We start from the raw sequence: 18,625 nt of genomic DNA, 5'->3' as shown, positions 1-18,625 counted from the left end.
TGGCACTGGCACTGGCACTGGCACTGGAGACTGGCAAGAGACAAGCCGTGACAAGCAGGGCAAGACAGTTGACAGGCCAGAAGCAAAAGAGTGCAGATCCCCTCTGTTTGCACAAGCGCCTCGGGCCCGAGTAGGCCTAGTTTTGGTGGCCGGGCCTGGTCGTCGACGGTCGTGGAGGGGGATTGAGCACACCACCAGCCGCACCCGGCGAATCACAGCGGAGCGTTGGGGGACGCTAGCGACAGTTTACAGTGCGCCGCAAGGTGGTGTGACACTGTATTTTCGTTTAAACAGGGTACCGGGAATACGCCAAGCGTGGCTGGCTCTGAGCAAACAGAGCATTGGTTATTTGATCACGGACAGAATCAACAGCACCTTAAGTTATTGTCAACTGTCCTCACAGCAGCGAGATACGCAAATGCACACCATGCCCACGTTGCGCCCTGTGACTTGTCGGGACTTCCGCTCGACAGCATCATCTCACTCTGCTCCCTGCAGCTGCCTGCAGCATGGTTGCTGCGAGGGGCAGACACACACCCCAGACGAGGACGAACCCAAGCCAGAAAATCCCGCCAGCATGGAGAGTTCCGCCTGCCCCATGTGCTTGCAGCGGGTTTGCCGGCTCAACACCCCAACGCCACGAGGGTGTCTACGGGACAGCTACCCGTAAATGCGCGAGAGATGCCATGTTCTCGCAGTTTTAAGAACAAACAAATCTGCGAGAAGCAAGTTGTTCGTGCTCTGTAAACTTCAAGACATCTGTACATAGGTATATCGCAGTATCTTTTCTTTGTGCCTCTCCCCAGCCCGCTGCAGCCTTGACCCCAGCACAGTGCGCCCGCCTCCCCTGCAGCTCTGCTCCGCACGGCCCTGGTCTGTCGCGCCACCGCCCGCTAAGAAGGAAAAAACGTGTGAGCGAAGCCCGCAATGCCCGCTAACGATATCAAAGGCCGCCCCCCTCCTTCCCCCACCGTCCGTATTTCTGGCTGCCGGTGCCAGCCACAGAATTTACTTGCTGGTGATGCGGATAGGAGGACGCATCAAATGGCGCCCTTTCAATCCCGTCAGCTCGCTCCCACCCAGAAAACTTGATTCAATAAAATCCGCAACGGCTGGTGCTGCAGCCGAGACACGTGGAACGCAGCTAGAAGCCACGCCCAGAGCTTCTGTGCCGCTTCTGCTGCAAGCCTCCGGACAAGGCGACACACAACAGTGGGCCGGTTTCACTCTGTTGCGTCTCGCCAGTGTGTGTGAGGGTCGTTGCAAGCTTGGAGCAGCGCCTGTTATTGACATCACATTCATTTCGAGTAACAGCTATCACATCATTCATATCACGTATATCATAAGTAACAGCCATCTTCTCACTGTCAGCACATTTCTTGCAAGTAGCGGCTCTGTTTTCATTGACATCACATTTACTACAAGTAACAGTCGTCCCGTTATTAATATCACTAATATTACACTCTCTTATAAGTAACGGCAGTTCTTGATGCGCCATGCAAAGCTCATTATTATTATTGATCTACATAACATTCGTCACTTGCCGCTATTCCTCTAGTCCCAGTGAGCTAGGCGCACATAACGCGCCGTCTCGTCGATAAACTCGCTGCCCTGCTTCAGGCTGCCGTCCATGTGCATAAACGGATGCGGCACGCCCACGAACCGCTTGACAATGACCTCGTTGCCATTTTCAAACAGCTTCCTGGCGTACGCCTCGCCCTCGTCGCGCAGCGGGTCGGCGCCCGCCGTGTAAATCACCGTCCGCGGCAGGTCCTTGAAGCTGGGTGCGTCGAGCAGGTTCGCGAACCAGCCCATCTTGTCCTTGGCGGCCCTGCACTCGGCCGGGTCCTCGGGGAACTTGTAGCGGTTGAAGAAGGCCAGGCGCGCCCAGTTGAGCGTCGGCGCAAACTCGTTCTCGCGCATCGACGCGTGCGGCGACTCGGCGGGCGTGGCCGGCAGGTCGTCGACGACGGGCGTGCCGGCCGCGACCAGGCGCACGGGGAGGCCGGCGTCGCGGGCCAGGTGCGCGAGGGCGAGCGCGATGCAGCCGCCGGCGGAGACGCCGCCGATGGAGATGCTGTCGGGCTTGATGTTGAACTTGGCGGCGCCGTGCTTGTGGACGTGCTGCAGCGCAGCCCAGCTGTCGGTGATCTGGATCGGGTACGGGTGCTCGGGCACGAGGCGGTAGGCGACGTCAATGACGACGACGTTGGCCTTTTTGGAAATGTGCTTGCAGATGTGCGCCTCGGTGTCGAGGTCGCCGAGGCCCCAGCCGCCGCCGTGGAAGTCGACGTGGACGGGCCAGGGGCCCTTGGAGTCGGGCTCGTACACGCGCAGTCCAATCTCGGTGCCGTCCTCGAGCGGGAACGTCGTGTCGTAGGTGCGCGCGGCCTCGGGGGCCGCACCGGTGCCGTAGCTGTAGAGCTGTGAGTAGTGCTTGCGCAGGACGGCCAGGTCAATGGGGCCGTTGGGCTTGTACGCGACGTTGTCGTTGTAGAGCTTGACGAAGGCGGGGTCCAGCTTGCCCTCCATGGAGGGGTGGATGGGCTGGACGGGTTCGTGCGACTTGTCGGCCATGATTATGGAATCTGTAGGCGGATTGTAGATGGTCGAATACGGAGGTTTGAGTATTTGTCGCAAAGATGGCAATGTCGACGAGATATATACATATATATATATACGTCCCCGTCAACGAGCCGCAAAAGTTGGCGGACACCTTGGCGGAGATGTTTTGTAGCGGGGTTGCTGGTGGAGAAGGGTCCTTTTTCAAGCCGGTCTACAGCGGGGTGTTGCCTCAAGCTTAGCCCTGTTGGGCGCTTTCCGAGGGGTTTTAGCAGGCCACGGGCTAAATCTCCAGCGCTCCGCGCGCACAACCCGACGGCGCGGCTGGTTCGCAGCGGTCATCTCGCTGCAGGAACAGGCCACATGGAAATATAAAACTCGCAGGCATGGTTGCAGAGCTGCAGGCCACTCGAACACCACTAACGATTTCCAGCTGTATAACACCCACCATCGCCCCTCCAGAGCCATGTGGCAAGCATGCAAGCTCCTTTATCTCCTCGCAATGCGACGGACAGCGGTGGGGAGTGGAACCACTGTCGACAGCTTACTTACAGGTAGGCGAGTTTGTTAGGCTCGCGCTGCTTGTACGGACACTACTTATACGTAAATTTATTTGTCGCACAGTAAGTAACATGCCCTAAAAGCGAATTTCTCTCCCATGACTTTTGTGACGCTTTTTGCAATTTCGTCTGATTTTCTGCTCCTCTGATACATATAAAACTTTATCACGGCCCGCTGCCAGCCACTCCCAACCCCCACGGCGATTGACCCCAACGCCGCACCCGCTTGGCACGCCACATTGGACTACACAGATACCCTACACAATCTTGTCCGCCGGCTGCTGCATCCTGCCCCTCTCGGCTCATCTTTTCCCTCTCTTGCGTCCTTTCCACGACTTCCCGCGGAATTGAAGCATAACAAGGTCTTTATAAGTCCTCCGGATATCCGCACATCATGGACAAGCCTGTCCTCATCATTGGCGCCGGCGTTGTAGGCCTGTCGCTGGCGCACGGCCTCAAAAAGGTACATCGCACCACCACACCATCTGCTCAGCCTCGTCCATAGCTAACCGGAGACACTTGCCTCCACGTCCAGAACGGGGTCTCTTTTGAGATTTACGAGCGCGATGAGCACATTGATGCTCGCCCGCACGGATGGGCCATTACCCTCCACTGGGCGCTGCCTTTTCTGCAGGAGATGCTTGACGAGGAGACGGTGAAGAGCATCGACAGCGTCCAGGTCGACCCCAGCGTCGGCCGCAACGACACCGGCAACTTTGTCTTTCTCAACCTCGAGACCCTCGAGCCCAAGTTCCACATCCCGCCCAACTACCGCCGCCGCGTCAACCGCGAGAAGCTGCGCAAGCTGCTGCTCAAGGACGTCGCCGAGCACGTCCGCTGGGGCAAGCGCCTCGAGAGTATCGAGACCACGGCCGACACGGCCCGCGCTGTCTTCACCGACGGCACCGCGGCCGAGGGCAGCGTCCTCGTCGGCGTCGAGGGCTCCAACTCGCGGACGAGAAAGTTTCTGCTGCCGGACGCGTACCGCAACCACCAGCTGCCCGTCCGTCTGCTCGGCGCCACCCTCACGCTGCCCGCCGCCGACGCGCAGCCGCTGCTCGCCATCGACCCGCTGCTCTTCCAGGGCTGCCACCCTGCCACCGGCAACTACCTCTGGATCTCGCTCCTCGACAGCCCCGAGATCAACGGCACGCTCGGCAGCGGCCGCGAGACGTACAAGTTCCAGGTCATCGAGTCCTGGCTGGCCAAGACGCCCGAGGACGAAGTCCCCGCCTCTGACGCTGAGCGCATCGACGTCATGAAGCGCCGCGCCCAAGAGTTCCACCCGTCCCTGCGGGACGTCGTCCACAAGCTCTCGAGCGACTCCTCCGAGGTCGTGGAGATTCTGCTGCAGGACTGGCCGTGCCAGGCGTTTGACAACCGCGGCGGCCGCGTCACGCTCGCCGGCGACGCCGCGCACGCCATGACCATGTACCGCGGCGAGGCGGCCAACCACGGCCTGCTCGACGCCCGCAACCTGTGCAAGGCGCTCACGTCTGTTGCTGCCGGGAACGCTTCGATAAAGTCAGCGATTGATGGCTACGACGAGGAGATGGTGGAGCGCACAAACCCGGCGGCGCTGCTCAGCCGACAGGCGTGTCTTGACGCCCACGACTTTCACTGCCTCAATGAGAACTCGCCAGTTCTCAAGCGACGAGCCATTAAGCAATAAAAATTAGGCGAGAAGAATTAACTTTCTTTATATTTAGCGATTGAATTCGATTTCTTTTCTCAGATGCAAGTTACAGCCGTGCACCTTGTGGTCATGCAGACGAAGATCGCCTTCATGGCCGATCGTGGAGTTATCGTCGTAGATCAACAACCTCACAACCTCTACAGGATTGATCAGCACTTGCAAATATTATGCCGACAAAGCTGAGTGGCAACACTGATTGCTGGCTTAGCACTTTCATGCCAATTTTCAATTGATCATGAATAAGCTCCAGGTCTATTGGGGAGAGCATTCGTGCTATCACCACGAGGCTGCGGCCAGACTAACAACCATGCAGGGGACTGCAGCAGGCGGCTAGGGATGAGCTGTGATTGAGTGGCTCAAATTTCCAGCCAGCAAATCTTGCAGGGTGGCTGCATGCGATTGCTCACGTTTGCGGAGTACGTCAGTACTTACCTGGTCAAAGCCTGGTCTTACCGAGCACTGTCCTTGCTGGATCTGTTATTCCCCGCTCCTTGCATGTCTCCTCTACCCAGAAAAATCGCCCGCCCGATCATGTGCCTCCTTTCCCTTCTCCTCATTCTCTGCCATTTCTACTTTCTTACTTTATCGTGTGTGGTTCTACAGGAGAGTAATCATTGAAGCTCTGTCTGCAACGTCGGCAAAAGCCAACGGCAACTGAAATGGCCAACCCCCAGGAAGCACGGGAAGTAGTTGACAGGCTCGGCCTAACGTATGCGCGTATGGACTTTGACACCCAGTTCAGACTCTCTCTCCTTGCGAAGCATGTTCCCGACAGTGGCGCTCGGTTCATATTCGAACTTCTGCAAAATGCAGATAACAACAGGTTTGGCAAGGCAAACAGTAAAGGTGAAGTGCCATTTATTCGGTTCAAAGTGTGGCCCGACAAGATCATTGCCGAATGCAATGAAGACGGTTTCACTGCGGAAGATGTAGAAGCACTGTGTGCTGTGGGCAAGAGCACAAGGACCACTATGCATGGGTACATTGGCGCCAAGGGCATCGGCTTTAAGTCTGTCTTCATCGCGGCATCGAGGGTTCACATCCAATCCGGCCACTTTTCTTTTGAATTTAAGCGCAACTCGGACGACTCTGGCCTCTTCATGGTTTTACCTAGTTGGAGAGTACCAGAAGTAACCACATTTGGCCCAACGACCCGAATGACGCTATGGCTACACACTGACGGCAATGCCGAGCAGATAACTTTGCGCAATGCTTTTCTCATGAAGCAGATTGATGACCTTGATGTTATCTGTCTTTTGTTTCTGAAAAACCTGGGAAGCATTAGTGTTGAGCAGTACGATGGCAAGGGCGAAAGTGTCAGACGGCGGAGCTTCACGAAACGAAACTTGCGCGCCAATCGTATAGCCCTCAAGACGATACTAAGTGAGGGCGGACACGTTACAACTCGCAGCCACTTCTATCACGTCACACGGCAGAACGCAGCAGGGTTACCCTTCAGCAGCAATTGGTATATGCAAGCGTCGCCGGACAACTCAAGGACGGAAACAACAGCAGATGTCGTCCTGGCATTTCCTCTTTCTGCAGAATCTCAACCAGTCACAGACGAACCTCAGCATCTGTTCGCCTTTTTGCCAATCAAGAAATCAAACTACAAGGTTTGCGCGTTATTCTCAGGTTTTTATTTCAAGTGAGACTTCCTGACCCGTTGACCGTATTTTAGTTTTTGATTCACTCCGACTTCGACACGAACATAGATCGCAATGACATCCTAGTTTACTCGGAAAGAAACCACAGCCTTCTCGATTGGATCACCAAAGCATTCACACGCGCAGCGCTACAATTTTCTGAAGAAGAAGCAATGAGATACAAGTGGCCGGTGTTCCTTCCCACAGATGAGGGTAGGGCAAGCTCGTATTGGTCAAAGCTTGACAGAATGATTCAAGAAAGCATCAAGTCAACACCTTTGTTCAAGTCGCGACAAGGGGCGCACTTCCGGAAAATACATGACTTGGGAAGGATCCCTGAAAATGCAATCATCCCAAATGGCGAGCCCATTATTCAGAGCAGGACAACAGACGTGTGGCTGTCTGATAAATATACTGAGGAGGCTCTAGAGATACTTGGCACGGAATACTATGGGCTGCAGAGATTTGGCGCTGTACTCATGGATCTTTTGAAGGAAGACACTATGAGCGACGATTCGAGGATGTATTCCAAAGCTACAAGTGCGGAATGGCATTCGCTCGTCGCTGAAAGCCTTCTATACGAAAGTTCTGCATACGAAGGCTCGGCAAAACTGCACCACCTGGCCATAATCCCACTGCGAGGAGGAGAGTGGGTAACGAGCGAGAAGCAATTTTTCTGGCCTTTCATTGGATCGATTACAATTCCGACAGAAGTCAACCTTCCAATACTGGACCCTGCCGCTGTGGCAGATCTCTCGCGCAAGAGACTCTTCCAACATCTGGGTGCCAAATTTGCTACTGTGGCTCAGGTAACAGAGCTCATCTTTTCAGGATTCAAGCGCGTCGTCAACTTTGTGTCACTTGAGTGCGCAGTCGAACGCCTTCGTTTCCTGTATATGACGAGCCCCCCCGAGACCTTGGGCGACACGTCCAACCCGGACATGTATCGGGGAAAGGTATATCTATTCAATTCTCGACTAGAACGAGTTTGGCCGCATACACAAGAGATCTATATTTCTGGCGAAAAGCATCCATACCATCCACAGGTTCTGCTCTCAGGCACTAACACGCACTTTGTCGACTACGTACACCCATTTATGCTTCGTCACCAGCCGCAAAGACCTTCACCCCGACATTTAATGTGGGTGGAGTGGCTGCACGAATTTCTCTGTGTCCGCTCTCGAGTCAGTCTTTTCAATGACAGCCTCACAGACATCTCAGAAGCTGCTAGACATGTGCTTTTCTATAAGCCTTTGACGTTCCTCGTCTTCTTGGAATATCTCTGGAAGCAGTTACCTGAGAACGCCAAGACAGATCGCGCAAAAGCTATTGTTCGCGGTCTTGATGTCAGGACCATATGCGGGAAACGCCGAAGGCTAACTTTGCAGTATACCTGGCTCCCGACGCCCAAGTTACACGATGTTCTCTCCCGATATATGGAGAATCCGGGTGATTTCAAGTCTTTCCTTCGAATCGAAGGCTTCAACGCCTCCACTAACGCGCCGGTATCAAAATGGAGTTTCCTGTGTCGGGACTTTTCTGTCGATAACGAGAACAACTTAAGATTTCTCGTACATATCCTTGAAGATCTCAGCAATTCTCCTCGAGTATCTAGGATTCAGTTACAGAAGCTTTGCAAGCTGTACTCGGCAATCTACGACAGGTTTGTGCTAGCTAAGGATCAAGTTCAAGCAAAAGAATCCTTGGTGTGAGCATATATCTCTGGAAATTGCATAAGCTTGCGCTAATCTTTTTTGGCGCAGGAACTGTTTCTCATACCCGCGAATATACCTTCCAGGCGATAATACACGGCGGTGGGCAAGCTCCTCTGAGTGTCGATGGCGGGGACCACGCATGTATACCACACACGCGCTGCAGGGTACTTACGACCGTATTCTAGGAGAAGAGCAAACGACGAAATTGGATCTTCTGTTTCACAATACTCTCTCGATTGCTCCAGTGTCTGGTTCAGATATTGTGTACGAATTGAGACATATCAAACGGCACAGACTGGGCAATTTAGAGAACGCCCAAGCGCTCTATAAGTGTCTTTCAGAAGTAAAAGATGCTAGAGCATATAGGTATGATCTCTCGGAGTAATACTATCTTGCATAAAATGCTTACAAGTCGGTATCAAAACAGCGGAATATTTAGATCTGAGGCCCTCATATATGCGGAATGTCAAGGCCGTTGGGGCTGGCATACGATCACAAGCTGCATGTGGTCTAGCGAAGCCGAGAATCCAAGCATAGCCATACTTGACAAGCATTATAAAGGTCTTGAAACCCTTTTTGTCGACGGCCTTGGGGTGTCGAACCTCACTGTACCAATGCTGTTAGACGGTCTGCACAACACTTCATTCCTGAGCGTTGGCACCCCCCAAGCCAGGCTTTTTGCCATCAACCATGTCCTAAGAGACGCAAAATACTTGGACCCATCTTTACTTCGCCATACCCAGATCTTCCCCATCAACCACCCATGGGAGGAAGTCATCGTTAATAAAGCCTGTGAATTTGCCATACCCGACAGTGCATATTTGAGGCAGCGCTTTAGCGACAGTTTGATTTTGTTAAAATTAAGCTCGGCGCAAGTCCAAACATTAAAACCACTTTTTACCTGGTTAGAGCTGGATGACAGATATTTGTCTAAACAAGTCAAAACAATCACATCTGTGGATGATGTGTCGGAGCCATCGTCTCCATCGGCGACCCGTAACATGCGGCGGAGAGCCCATCACTTCTTTCGGTGAGTTCCATCCTGGCTCTGACTTGAGATGCCTTGTTTCGAACTTGAAATCCACGATGTGATACTAACAGGGAACAGTATTGCAGCAGCTTTCAACAGCCCGCGTTTCTCAGACGACTCCGCTGAGCTTCTCCAGCAGCTGCGTAACGTGTCTGTCATTGAGACGGACAAGATTGTCGAAAAACTTACCGTGACGCAGAACGGGGGGCGTGTCACTCTGAAGAGGAAGGCAGGCGGCGCGTATATCAACGACAATACTATATACGTACCCAAACAGACGAAGAAACAGATGAGGGAGCAGATATCTTGTGCCAATTCGGCTCTGCCTGAGGCCTACGCTGAGTGGCTGATGCGAGACCTAAAGAGGGACCAGCCGCATGATCTTGATAATCAGCTCATCGTCAATATCTCTCTCGTTCTCGGCGCCTTGCGAACCTCGGGGTTGGATGAGACACTTGATAATCAACGCCTCGCCCGTGTTGCTCTCCCATTCGGCCATTTCCCTTTGCCGACAGAGAGTGGCGATAGTGACTGCAGCGACGAGGGCGACTTACAATCTTCGGTTAACATTGAGTCAGCGCAGAGCACTGTGTCGAGGCAGCCGTTCACGTTTCAGCTTCGACAGCCAGTCCTGTCACCAGGGCGGACCAACGCAAATTCCAAGTCTTCAATCATTCCAGATTCTGGACATGAGGCGGATAAGTGAGCAAGCCGAGACGGGTTCGCCTAGAGCAAATCCAATAGAGAAACATAGAAGAATTGCAGCTTGCGTATCGCCACACGAAGAGACGCCGGTACAGACGGATAGTGATTTCGAAACCAGACACTTATAGTATGCTTTGTGTAATTTTTCACGGCTTCTATGATTTCTATAATAAGACCAAAGAGACTCCATCTTTGCAGCAAATGACCTCTACGAGGTCCTCTTCTCCGTAATAGTCTTGCCGACTGGCTTCTCCGTGACAAGGCCATCCTTGCCCGCACCGTGCTCAAAAATCTTGGTGCCGCGTAGCCACGTCTCCCGGACGCGACCGGTGAACTCGTGGCCCTCCCACGGCGAGCAGCGGTTCTTCCAGCGCATATCGCCCTGCGAAAACGTCCACACCTCACGGTCGTCAAACACGCAGATGTCAGCGTCCAAGCCTGCCCGGAGCGCGCCCTTGCGGTGCGCGAGGCCGACCTGCTCCGCCGTCGCCTGGCAGCAGAGACGCACCATGTCCGTCAGGCTCGGCGCCGGTGACTTGGCCGCCGCGCGGGCCTTGGCGGAGGAGTGAAAGATGGGCAGGCCGAGACCGACAGACGAAATGCCGCCCCAGGCAGCAAAGAAGTCGCCGCCGTTCTTCTTGGCCTCGGCCTTTTCGGCAGCCACTTCTTTTTGCAGGTGGGCGGGCAGCAGCTTCAGCTCGGGCGTGCATGGCGAGTGGTCCGACACGACCGTCGTGATGCACGAGTCGCCGGCGACCAGCTCCTCCCATAGGCCGTCGCGGTTCTTGCCCTCGCGGATCGGCGGGCAGCACTTGTGCCTCGTGTCGCCCTTTTCAATCTCTTCGGAGGAGAGCCCCAGGTAGTGGAAGCACGTCTCGGCGGTGATGTAGGTGCCCTTGGCGCGCGCGGCCTGGAGCAGCGGGATGACCTGCGTCGCGGAGAGGTGCACAATGTGGAGGTGCAGCTTGGGCGCGATGTGCGCGAGCGAGAGAATCTCCTCGACGGCGCACGTCTCAAAAGACGGCGGGCGCGAGTCGAGAAAGGACTGGTAGGCCGTGGCGTCGGCGCTGCTGGCGTCGATGGCGGGCGCGCCCTCGTGCGGCACCATTTCGGCGTGGAACATGAGCGTCGTCGGCGAGTCCTTGAGCGTGTCCATGGCGAGGGCGACGTCTTTGCCCGTCACTGCGGGAAACTCGTCGACCTAATTGCGATCGTCATTCAGTAAACAGGTTACACAGGAGCTGCTGGTTGGAGGGGGGTTTGGCGACTTACACCGGATTCAATCAGGAAGCCCTTGAAGCCGCGGACGCCAGCCTCGACGAGCGGCTTGAGCTCGTTGGCGTTGCCCGGGATGACGCCTCCGTAAAAGCCCACGTCCACCCAGCACTGCCCCTCGCTCGCCTTGAGCTTCTCGCGGAAGCCCTGCACCGTGGTCGTCGGCGGGATGGCGTTGAGCGGCATGTCGACTACGGTGGTGACGCCGCCGCTGGCCGCCGCACGCGTGCCCGTCCAGAAGCCCTCCCACTCGGTGCGGCCCGGCTCGTTGAGGTGGACGTGCGCGTCGACGAGGCCCGGGAGGAGCACGCGCGGCGAGTGGTCGATGTAGGTCGTGTCGCTGGGGAAGTCGCCGCGCGGGAGGATGGTCGGCGCGACGGAGACGATCTTGCCCGTGGCCGGGGAGATGGCGATTGTGGCCGGGGACTCGGCGAGCGAGCGGCCGTCGGGGCCGGGGAGGATGGCCCGCGAGGACACGAGTACCGTGAGAGGTCCAGACATGCTTTGCGACTTTTGTGTGCCTGGTGTTCGGTAGCTTGTTGTAGATCAACGAGTTGGAGATGGTGGGGGCGGGGTAGTTGCTGCAATGATTCTGAGTCTAGAAGAGCGTCTGATTTGTGCCGAGACTGCCTTTGTTGAGTATAGAAGCTAGAATGGGAGTGACAAGAGGCAATGGCAAATGCTATGCTGAAAAGAAAAAAACGGAATTGAGAAAGGAATTGAGTTTTAGTAAAAGTTGGAGATGAAAGGGTTCGGATTGTCGCAAACCGCCAAAATGTGGCACCGTCGGCCGGTGCCGGCTGGGCTAGCTTCGCTGCAGACTCGGCGCCGGTGCTGTCGAGGAACAGCGCACCGGCCGAGGCATCTCGACGCGCCGGATGTCACCACCACAATCTCCTTTTTTCTTTTCATTGGCTTGCTCGGTCATAATCCCCCATTGTATCATCGGAGCCTAGCGAGCAATCTGATTTTCCTCTGCACCGGGCATGTCTCGATGCATGCTGCGACGTGTAAGCACACCCGTCGGACTTGGCCGCCAACCGACATTGCAACACCTCAATGTCCAAGTGGGCCAAACCAAAGCTGCAATCTGCTCCCAAAGCTATGCAGCTCATTTTGTATTAGGAAAAAGCTCATGGGGGGATCTAGCAGAACAAGTCTTTCACATGTAAATCCTGGATTGCAGGGGTAGGTTCTAGCGAGGCTGTCAATAAACGCCTCGTGCCTGGAAATTCAAGCTGGCCAATTATAGATGCCTAGATTTAATAAAGAGATGAGTCTCGTGACAGGCCCTGTTGCATGACAGAGACTGCCTGTTGTTTTCCTGGGTTTCTCAAAGTACCCCAATCCAAAGCGGCGCCCTGTCTATGTGCAATCATACATAATTCCCCATGATGCAGAAAAAACACGTTCTCATACCAACAGTCTCATACAGATCTTCCCCGTCTGTCTTCTCTCCGCCCGCCAAGCCTTTTTCTAGTACAGTATAAATAAAGAAACGCTATTTGTACAAGGTGGGTGAGGGCGCACGAGGTCCAAGGTTCGTCGTCGTCGCCTGATCAGTTGTTTTCGGAGATGGGTGTTTTTCGTTTATTTCTTGCGCTTGACAGTCTTTTCGGCCATCTCGATGAGGCCATCCTTGGCTTCGCTATCAGGAAAGTCTGCAAGGGCAGAAATGGCCTTTTCGGCGTAGTCGTCGGCAAGGGCGCGGGTCTGCTCGATGCCGTCGCTCTGGAGGACTATTTCACGAGCCTGCGAGAGGTTAGATGACGGTTAAAGGCGGGAGGATTGGTCTTTACGTACGCGCTGAACATCACCCTCCTTCTCAAACTTGCGCCCAACAAGGGCGCCGAGCTCAGGGTTCTCCTTCCAAGCAAACAGAAGCGGTGCAGTGGCCAGGCCAAGCTCGAGATCAGCGCCGGCAGGCTTTCCAAGATCCTTGTCAGAGCGAGTGTAGTCGAGCATGTCATCGACAAGCTGGAATGCCAGTCCGAGATTTCTACCATAAGCGTAGGCAGCATCGACGGTGGCAGCGTCAGTGTTGCCGAGCAAAGCAGCGGCACGGCACGACTTGGAGATTAGACTCGCAGTCTTCAGATACGTCTTTTGCAAGTAGTAGGTGAGGGTTTCCTCGGACCATTTAGGGTTGCGCTCGTCTCGCTCGGTGTTCTTCAACTGCATGAATTCGCCCTCTACCAGGTTGGCAATGACGGTGGCCAGGAGCTCAACGACTTCGGCATTGCGCAGACGGGCCAGGGCGACAGATGCTCTGCCGAGCAAAAAGTCGCCGGCAAGCACGGCCATCTTGTTGCCAAACTCGAGGTTGGCAGACGGAGAACCACGGCGCGCCTCAGAGTGGTCGATGACATCGTCGTGAAGTAGCGAAGCTGTATGGATCAGCTCGGCAATCTCGGCTAGGCGTCGCTGGCTGGGAAGAATATCCAGCTCCGGGCTGGACATGTCAGCCTCCGGGGCCGTCAACGGCAGCGCCGAGGGGTTGAAGTCGCCCAGAACCTGACTGGGCGATATTGAGCTATCGATGCCGCGCGCCGTCTGTGGGCTGTCGCTATGCGGGTTCTTCGGACACAGGTGCGTGGCCCTGCTCATGAGCAGGACGATCATGGGCCGAACATGCTTGCCCTCGGCTTGGGTATAGTATTTCGCGACTCGGTCGAGAGAAGGGTGGCCAGAGCCGAGAAGCTTTCGGATGTTTCCAGTGAGAAACTTCATCTCCTTGGCGACTGTTCGAAGGGGGTCGATGGCCATGGTATCCTTGCCAGCCTTCCTCACCACATTGCCCACGACATTAGAGGCGACCTGCACCGCAGCAGCCCAAGCTGAATCTCTTTTCGATGTCGAATGAAGGCTGGCTCGATGCACTCGGGATGGCTCCTGTGGCAGTCGGCAGAGGACACAGGATGGCGCCACGGCCCTCCTGGCCGCGGCCTGGGTGAGGGCGGACGAGGATCGTTGACGTAGGCTCATCGTGGTAGGAAACAGCTCCACAAGCTCGAGGAAGAGTATGTGAGCGACTCCTGGTGTATGCGACGTGGACAATTCAGCCTTCCGAGCGTGCCTGGATTCTCGGGAAAACTCAATTGATGGCACAGTGTATGATGCAGCTCAGACGCTCCCGAAGTAAGAATGCCTGGATTAATTGTCGCGGGCCAAACTTTTGCATCCGCTTTCATGCGCGCCGGCGGGTCAATCCGGAGTCCACTAAAGACGGCGAACGTGGGCATCCGATTGGCCGGATAGCACTCGTGCTATTGATACAGGGAAGCTTTGCAGCGCCCTTGCACTGCAGTTTTGGAGCAATATTGGGATTTTTAGGGCGCCTGTGCCTGGCTGCGGATTTGCCCATGTGGCTGTATGGCTTGTCGATAGCTGCTGCCTACAACCAATGTTCACCATCACTTTATCTCGCCATCTACGTATACAGGCTTGCGCATCACATAGGCTTTACCGAAATCAACAGCCGCATTGCAGTTTCGTCTGCGCAGTATAGGCACTACACGCCATGGTTCTCCTAACCATGACGCAGCCCATTGTGGACTGCCTCGCAAGCTTGGTAGACCTGGCATTGGTGTCTGGCGAACCCTCGGATCCATCTCTGGCCAGTCCTGCAATTGGCAATCCGATACTGCATAGCCAAATACTACAACTCTCGAAATGCCAAAGTACCTTCCGCTTGGAAGAGTTGCTGCGAGGATCACACGTCTACGTAGCGCCACCAGCGCCAAAGCCTGCCAAGGTACACACGCTGCGAATTTCTGATGGCAACGCACGTCTTTTGGTCGCTAACATCAAGCCACAGTCACCCGAATATATAGCCCTCATGGCCAAGCTTCGCCGAGATGAGGATGCCCGCGCCTACGAACGAATGACCAACCCTCCCGTCCCCCTCGAGACCTTCAAAGATCGATTTCCAGACTCGGCGCGATCATTTGCTGCTGTAAACAGACCAGCGAACGATGCAGACCTTGGCGATGACGAAATCACATACAACGAAGTACACAGGCAGGTCACGCTGCTGATCAACTTCATGGTCAGCATTGCTGGCGTGGCTGCTACGCTCTGGATCCTCGGTCGGTGGTGGAGCCTCCCAGCCCGTCTGTTCCTCACCATGGGCGGCAGTATACTCGTCGCTATTGCGGAAGTCACTGTATATGGCGGCTACGTTTGGCGCATGGGCGAGGCGAAGAGGAAGGAAGATATCCGGCCAGAGCGGAGAGAAGTTGTGCAGACCTGGGTCGTTGGCAAAGATGGAGATGACAACGAGAAAGAGGACAAGGCTGTATTATTGCCAGACAAGGCGGATGCGACTGACAGTCAGCTAAAAAGGAGGGCTGTAAAGAGTACTGGCGCAGATTGATGGGCAGCCATCCAAGAATAATTAATGATATCCCACTTTCCAGATGGACGACTGTTTACAAGTTAAACCACACACTCGGAGGTGTGCAACTTAAAACTGCGTGGGAATGGAGCTGCCACACCACTCTACGCGAAATCGTTGGTCTGGTCAACCACTAGCGCAGGCTGTCAAAGTGGTACGCGCTTTCCAGTCGCTGGCGTCGCGTCGTTCGCGTCGCGCCGCGCCCGCCCTAAGTCAGTGGGGGCCGATCATTCTAGAGTAGAGCCATGTCCCTTGCGTCGCTGCTCTCAAACGATATTTTTAAACAAATTCTGGTTAACCTGCTTCTTGGCCTCGTCTTCAGTTGTGCACGCATAAGTGCGAATCACGTTTATCCTCACACACTCGCAACGTTTCCGCCACGATAGGTCTCGACCAGCATCATCTCCATCGCCTTTGCCCAGCAAAAGGCGTCCACAGACCATGGTCAACTCATCACCAGAATACGCAATGCAAGTAGATCCTTGATCTCACGATCGCTGTCGTCGCGCATCATACTAATTCCACATAGAACGAAGCCAGGCATACGACCTCTGTCGCGAAAGCGCGACAAGCCTCTGCGCACTTACGGCAGGCAATCCACAGCGACGCCAGAGCCTCGATCAGAGCCCCCGGCCAAGAGGGTCCGAATCACATACGCCATACACGATGATAAAAATGTAAAGCCACTTGACATCACCGTTGCTGAAGATGATACGCCCACGGTGGCGCCTGTTTTCAAAGCAAAGGCGCAGCCCACCACCGAGCAAGACCAAGAGAACGCGCCACTGTCCAAGCCAGAGCCCAACGTGCCTGCTAAGCGATCGATACTGAACTACTTCAGACCCGTCACAACTCATCTCACGCCAATCAAGCACGCACAAACAAACATTTTGCAAGTAATGGAGGACAAGAGGGCTACCGAGAAGAAGAACGCGACCGAGGAGCAAGGTGCTATCACAGGAAGGAGAGGTTCGGAGAAAAATAAGGCCCAGCCACAGGCGCGCCCGAAGAGGCGATTGCTGCGGATTCGGTCGAACCAATCTATCGATTCCGAGGGTGCTGATGAGCACTACGGATGCAACGCCGAGGATGAAGGAGACGAGTCAAGCGATGCGATACAAGACGAGCCACGTCCAGGGCGCAAACGACGGCTGGGTGGCGGCGGCTCTGCAAGCTGCGATTCGAGGCGCGTCAGGCGGAAAGCAGCTTCTGCCGAGGTGCAAACGACGCTCAACATTTCGAACCAGGCTCCGTTTTCCGAGTGCAAGATTTGCGACACGGTGTGGAATCCCTTATACCCCGACGACGTCAAATATCACACCAAACGACACGCTGCACAGCTAAGGACGAAGAAGAAACGGGGTGATGGCTTTTAGCGTAACGACTTACTTTTTTTGCATTAATATATACCACTTTCGTTCACAGAGTACCCCATGCTATGTGACTGTGTGTCTGGGCGAAACGACAAACGCGGTGTTAGCTGCGTAGATTCACAACTCACTTCGGGAAGCAAGCTTGCAGGCACCAGTAGGTTTGCACATAAAAGGTTGCCATGAAACCCAAGAACAGCCGTTTTTTCTTCTCTTTCTCATTCCTTTCTCATTCCCTTCTTCGCATACTTCCTTTTTTCTCATTCTTTCCTTCTTTACGACACACTTGGCTGTCCTACTTGCCATCACCACAAGATGGACTCCGCTGGTGATGCCTCGCTGCGCCTTGCCCTCGAGCTGCAGATTCAAGACGCGGAAGGGCTCAGCAGGCCGAAGCAAGAGGGACAAGACCGCAAGAGAAAAGCAAGCGACTTTGACGTCGCGCTCGGGGTGTACCAAGAGCATCTCGCGACCGAAGTCCAGTCGGTCGGCGGCAGACTGCCAGCGCCTTCAGTCGATGGAAGGCCCTCCCGGCCCAGGAAGCGCCCTGCCACCGGGCAAAGAAAGGTCCCTACTCCTGCAACAAGAGTGAATCCACCGCGACAAGCCAAGGCATATGTATGGCAAACAGCAGTGACTGCGCAGACTGTGGGCCCTGCGGATAACAGCAGCGCTTTGCAGTGCGCGGGCTGCCTGGAAGTGCCAAATGGGGACTCGTCTATTCGTACACCCTGCAATCATTCGTACTGCAGCACTTGCCTCGTAAAACTGTTTACAGCGGCAACGACCGACGGCGGCGCTTTTCCCGCGTCATGCTGCATAGAACCAATCCCGCTGGCAGACGCACACAGATTTCTGCGCGCCGAGGTGGTGGCCTGCTACGAGATGATGCAGCTGGAAACGGACACGCAAGCGGCAGACCGACGATACTGCCACAACGACGCCTGCGGGAGATTCATCCCGCCCGCCGACTTTGTGGGAGACCGTGCCCACTGCAGGTCCTGCTCGGCGCAGACTTGCATCCTTTGCAGAGCCGCTGCGCATGACGGCGTCTGCCCAGACGACCCAGCCCCGGACGAGATACGAGCGCTGGTAGCGGCACGACGTCTGCGCTGGAAGCAGTGTCCGCGTTGCACAAAATGGATAGAGAAAATCTCCGGGTGCTGTTACATGGGTGAGTTCATAGTAGTTTCGCGCTGGGTGATTGTGTGACGATCCGACTGACAAGGCTTTTCCTAGTGTGCCCCTGGCCGTGTAAGGCTGAATTCTGTTACAAGTGTGGCGAGCCATGGAAGGGATGCATTTGCAGACCGTGACTCAATATCCACCGTTAGTCGTCGAGCGTGCGAACGTACAAACACCCACAGACTACGTCAGTGTACGAACACTGCCCTTCTTTCTTTTAGTCACGCGAGTCATCGATATTTGGACTTCATTTCCTTGGCCTCTTTCGGTTCTGCTTTTCTGTTTTGGTTGCTTGGGTGGTGTCTTTTTGGCGGCAATATAGCCTTTCTGGGTCTCGGCGCGACGAACAGGTAGTTTTGAGAGGATTGAGCTTTACCGCTGCTACACAATACGGAGTCCTAGAGTACAAATCATCACTTTTTATGAACCCCGTGCGAATCAAGTTGGGCATTCTTCTTGGTGCGTATATTTTTTTGGATATATTG

General features: G+C 55.0%; 8 protein-coding genes across 8 annotated transcripts; 5 read left to right on the top strand and 3 right to left on the bottom strand.

Moving 5' to 3' along the window:
* Window positions 1-1,554: 1,554 nt before the first annotated feature.
* Window positions 1,555-2,577, bottom strand: LMH87_000773 (uncharacterized protein; the record flags this gene model as incomplete). Its single annotated transcript, XM_056198737.1, has 1 exon — window positions 1,555-2,577. The coding sequence occupies one exon, from the start codon at window positions 2,575-2,577 to the stop codon at window positions 1,555-1,557; it is 1,023 nt and encodes a 340-aa protein (XP_056055657.1).
* A 939-nt stretch (window positions 2,578-3,516) lies between these two features.
* LMH87_000772 (uncharacterized protein) lies at window positions 3,517-4,794 on the top strand (the record flags this gene model as incomplete). Its single annotated transcript, XM_056198736.1, has 2 exons — window positions 3,517-3,585; window positions 3,658-4,794. 2 exons carry the CDS (start codon window positions 3,517-3,519, stop codon window positions 4,792-4,794), a joined length of 1,206 nt encoding a protein of 401 aa, XP_056055656.1.
* A 683-nt stretch (window positions 4,795-5,477) lies between these two features.
* LMH87_000771 (uncharacterized protein) lies at window positions 5,478-9,915 on the top strand (the record flags this gene model as incomplete). Its single annotated transcript, XM_056198735.1, has 7 exons — window positions 5,478-6,434; window positions 6,500-8,172; window positions 8,228-8,278; window positions 8,365-8,443; window positions 8,511-8,545; window positions 8,607-9,209; window positions 9,288-9,915. The coding sequence occupies 7 exons, from the start codon at window positions 5,478-5,480 to the stop codon at window positions 9,913-9,915; spliced, it is 4,026 nt and encodes a 1,341-aa protein (XP_056055655.1).
* A 207-nt stretch (window positions 9,916-10,122) lies between these two features.
* On the bottom strand, window positions 10,123-11,690 carry LMH87_000770 (uncharacterized protein; the record flags this gene model as incomplete). Its single annotated transcript, XM_056198734.1, has 2 exons — window positions 10,123-11,115; window positions 11,187-11,690. The coding sequence occupies 2 exons, from the start codon at window positions 11,688-11,690 to the stop codon at window positions 10,123-10,125; spliced, it is 1,497 nt and encodes a 498-aa protein (XP_056055654.1).
* Window positions 11,691-12,779: 1,089 nt separating this feature from the next.
* On the bottom strand, window positions 12,780-14,174 carry LMH87_000769 (uncharacterized protein; the record flags this gene model as incomplete). The annotated part of the gene is made up of 2 exons (XM_056198733.1): window positions 12,780-12,941; window positions 12,993-14,174. 2 exons carry the CDS (start codon window positions 14,172-14,174, stop codon window positions 12,780-12,782), a joined length of 1,344 nt encoding a protein of 447 aa, XP_056055653.1.
* A 535-nt stretch (window positions 14,175-14,709) lies between these two features.
* LMH87_000768 (uncharacterized protein) lies at window positions 14,710-15,564 on the top strand (the record flags this gene model as incomplete). Its single annotated transcript, XM_056198732.1, has 2 exons — window positions 14,710-14,943; window positions 15,007-15,564. The coding sequence occupies 2 exons, from the start codon at window positions 14,710-14,712 to the stop codon at window positions 15,562-15,564; spliced, it is 792 nt and encodes a 263-aa protein (XP_056055652.1).
* Window positions 15,565-16,026: 462 nt separating this feature from the next.
* On the top strand, window positions 16,027-16,961 carry LMH87_000767 (uncharacterized protein; the record flags this gene model as incomplete). Its single annotated transcript, XM_056198731.1, has 2 exons — window positions 16,027-16,055; window positions 16,115-16,961. 2 exons carry the CDS (start codon window positions 16,027-16,029, stop codon window positions 16,959-16,961), a joined length of 876 nt encoding a protein of 291 aa, XP_056055651.1.
* Window positions 16,962-17,270: 309 nt separating this feature from the next.
* Window positions 17,271-18,271, top strand: LMH87_000766 (uncharacterized protein; the record flags this gene model as incomplete). The annotated part of the gene is made up of 2 exons (XM_056198729.1): window positions 17,271-18,129; window positions 18,195-18,271. The coding sequence occupies 2 exons, from the start codon at window positions 17,271-17,273 to the stop codon at window positions 18,269-18,271; spliced, it is 936 nt and encodes a 311-aa protein (XP_056055650.1).
* Window positions 18,272-18,625: the final 354 nt, after the last annotated feature.

The sequence above is a fragment of the Akanthomyces muscarius genome, chromosome 6, assembly GCF_028009165.1.
Source record: "Akanthomyces muscarius strain Ve6 chromosome 6, whole genome shotgun sequence".
Lineage (NCBI taxonomy): Eukaryota > Fungi > Ascomycota > Sordariomycetes > Hypocreales > Cordycipitaceae > Akanthomyces > Akanthomyces muscarius.
The sequence above is the reverse complement of the archived record's forward strand: the minus strand, read 5'-3'. Positions and strand labels throughout refer to the sequence as shown.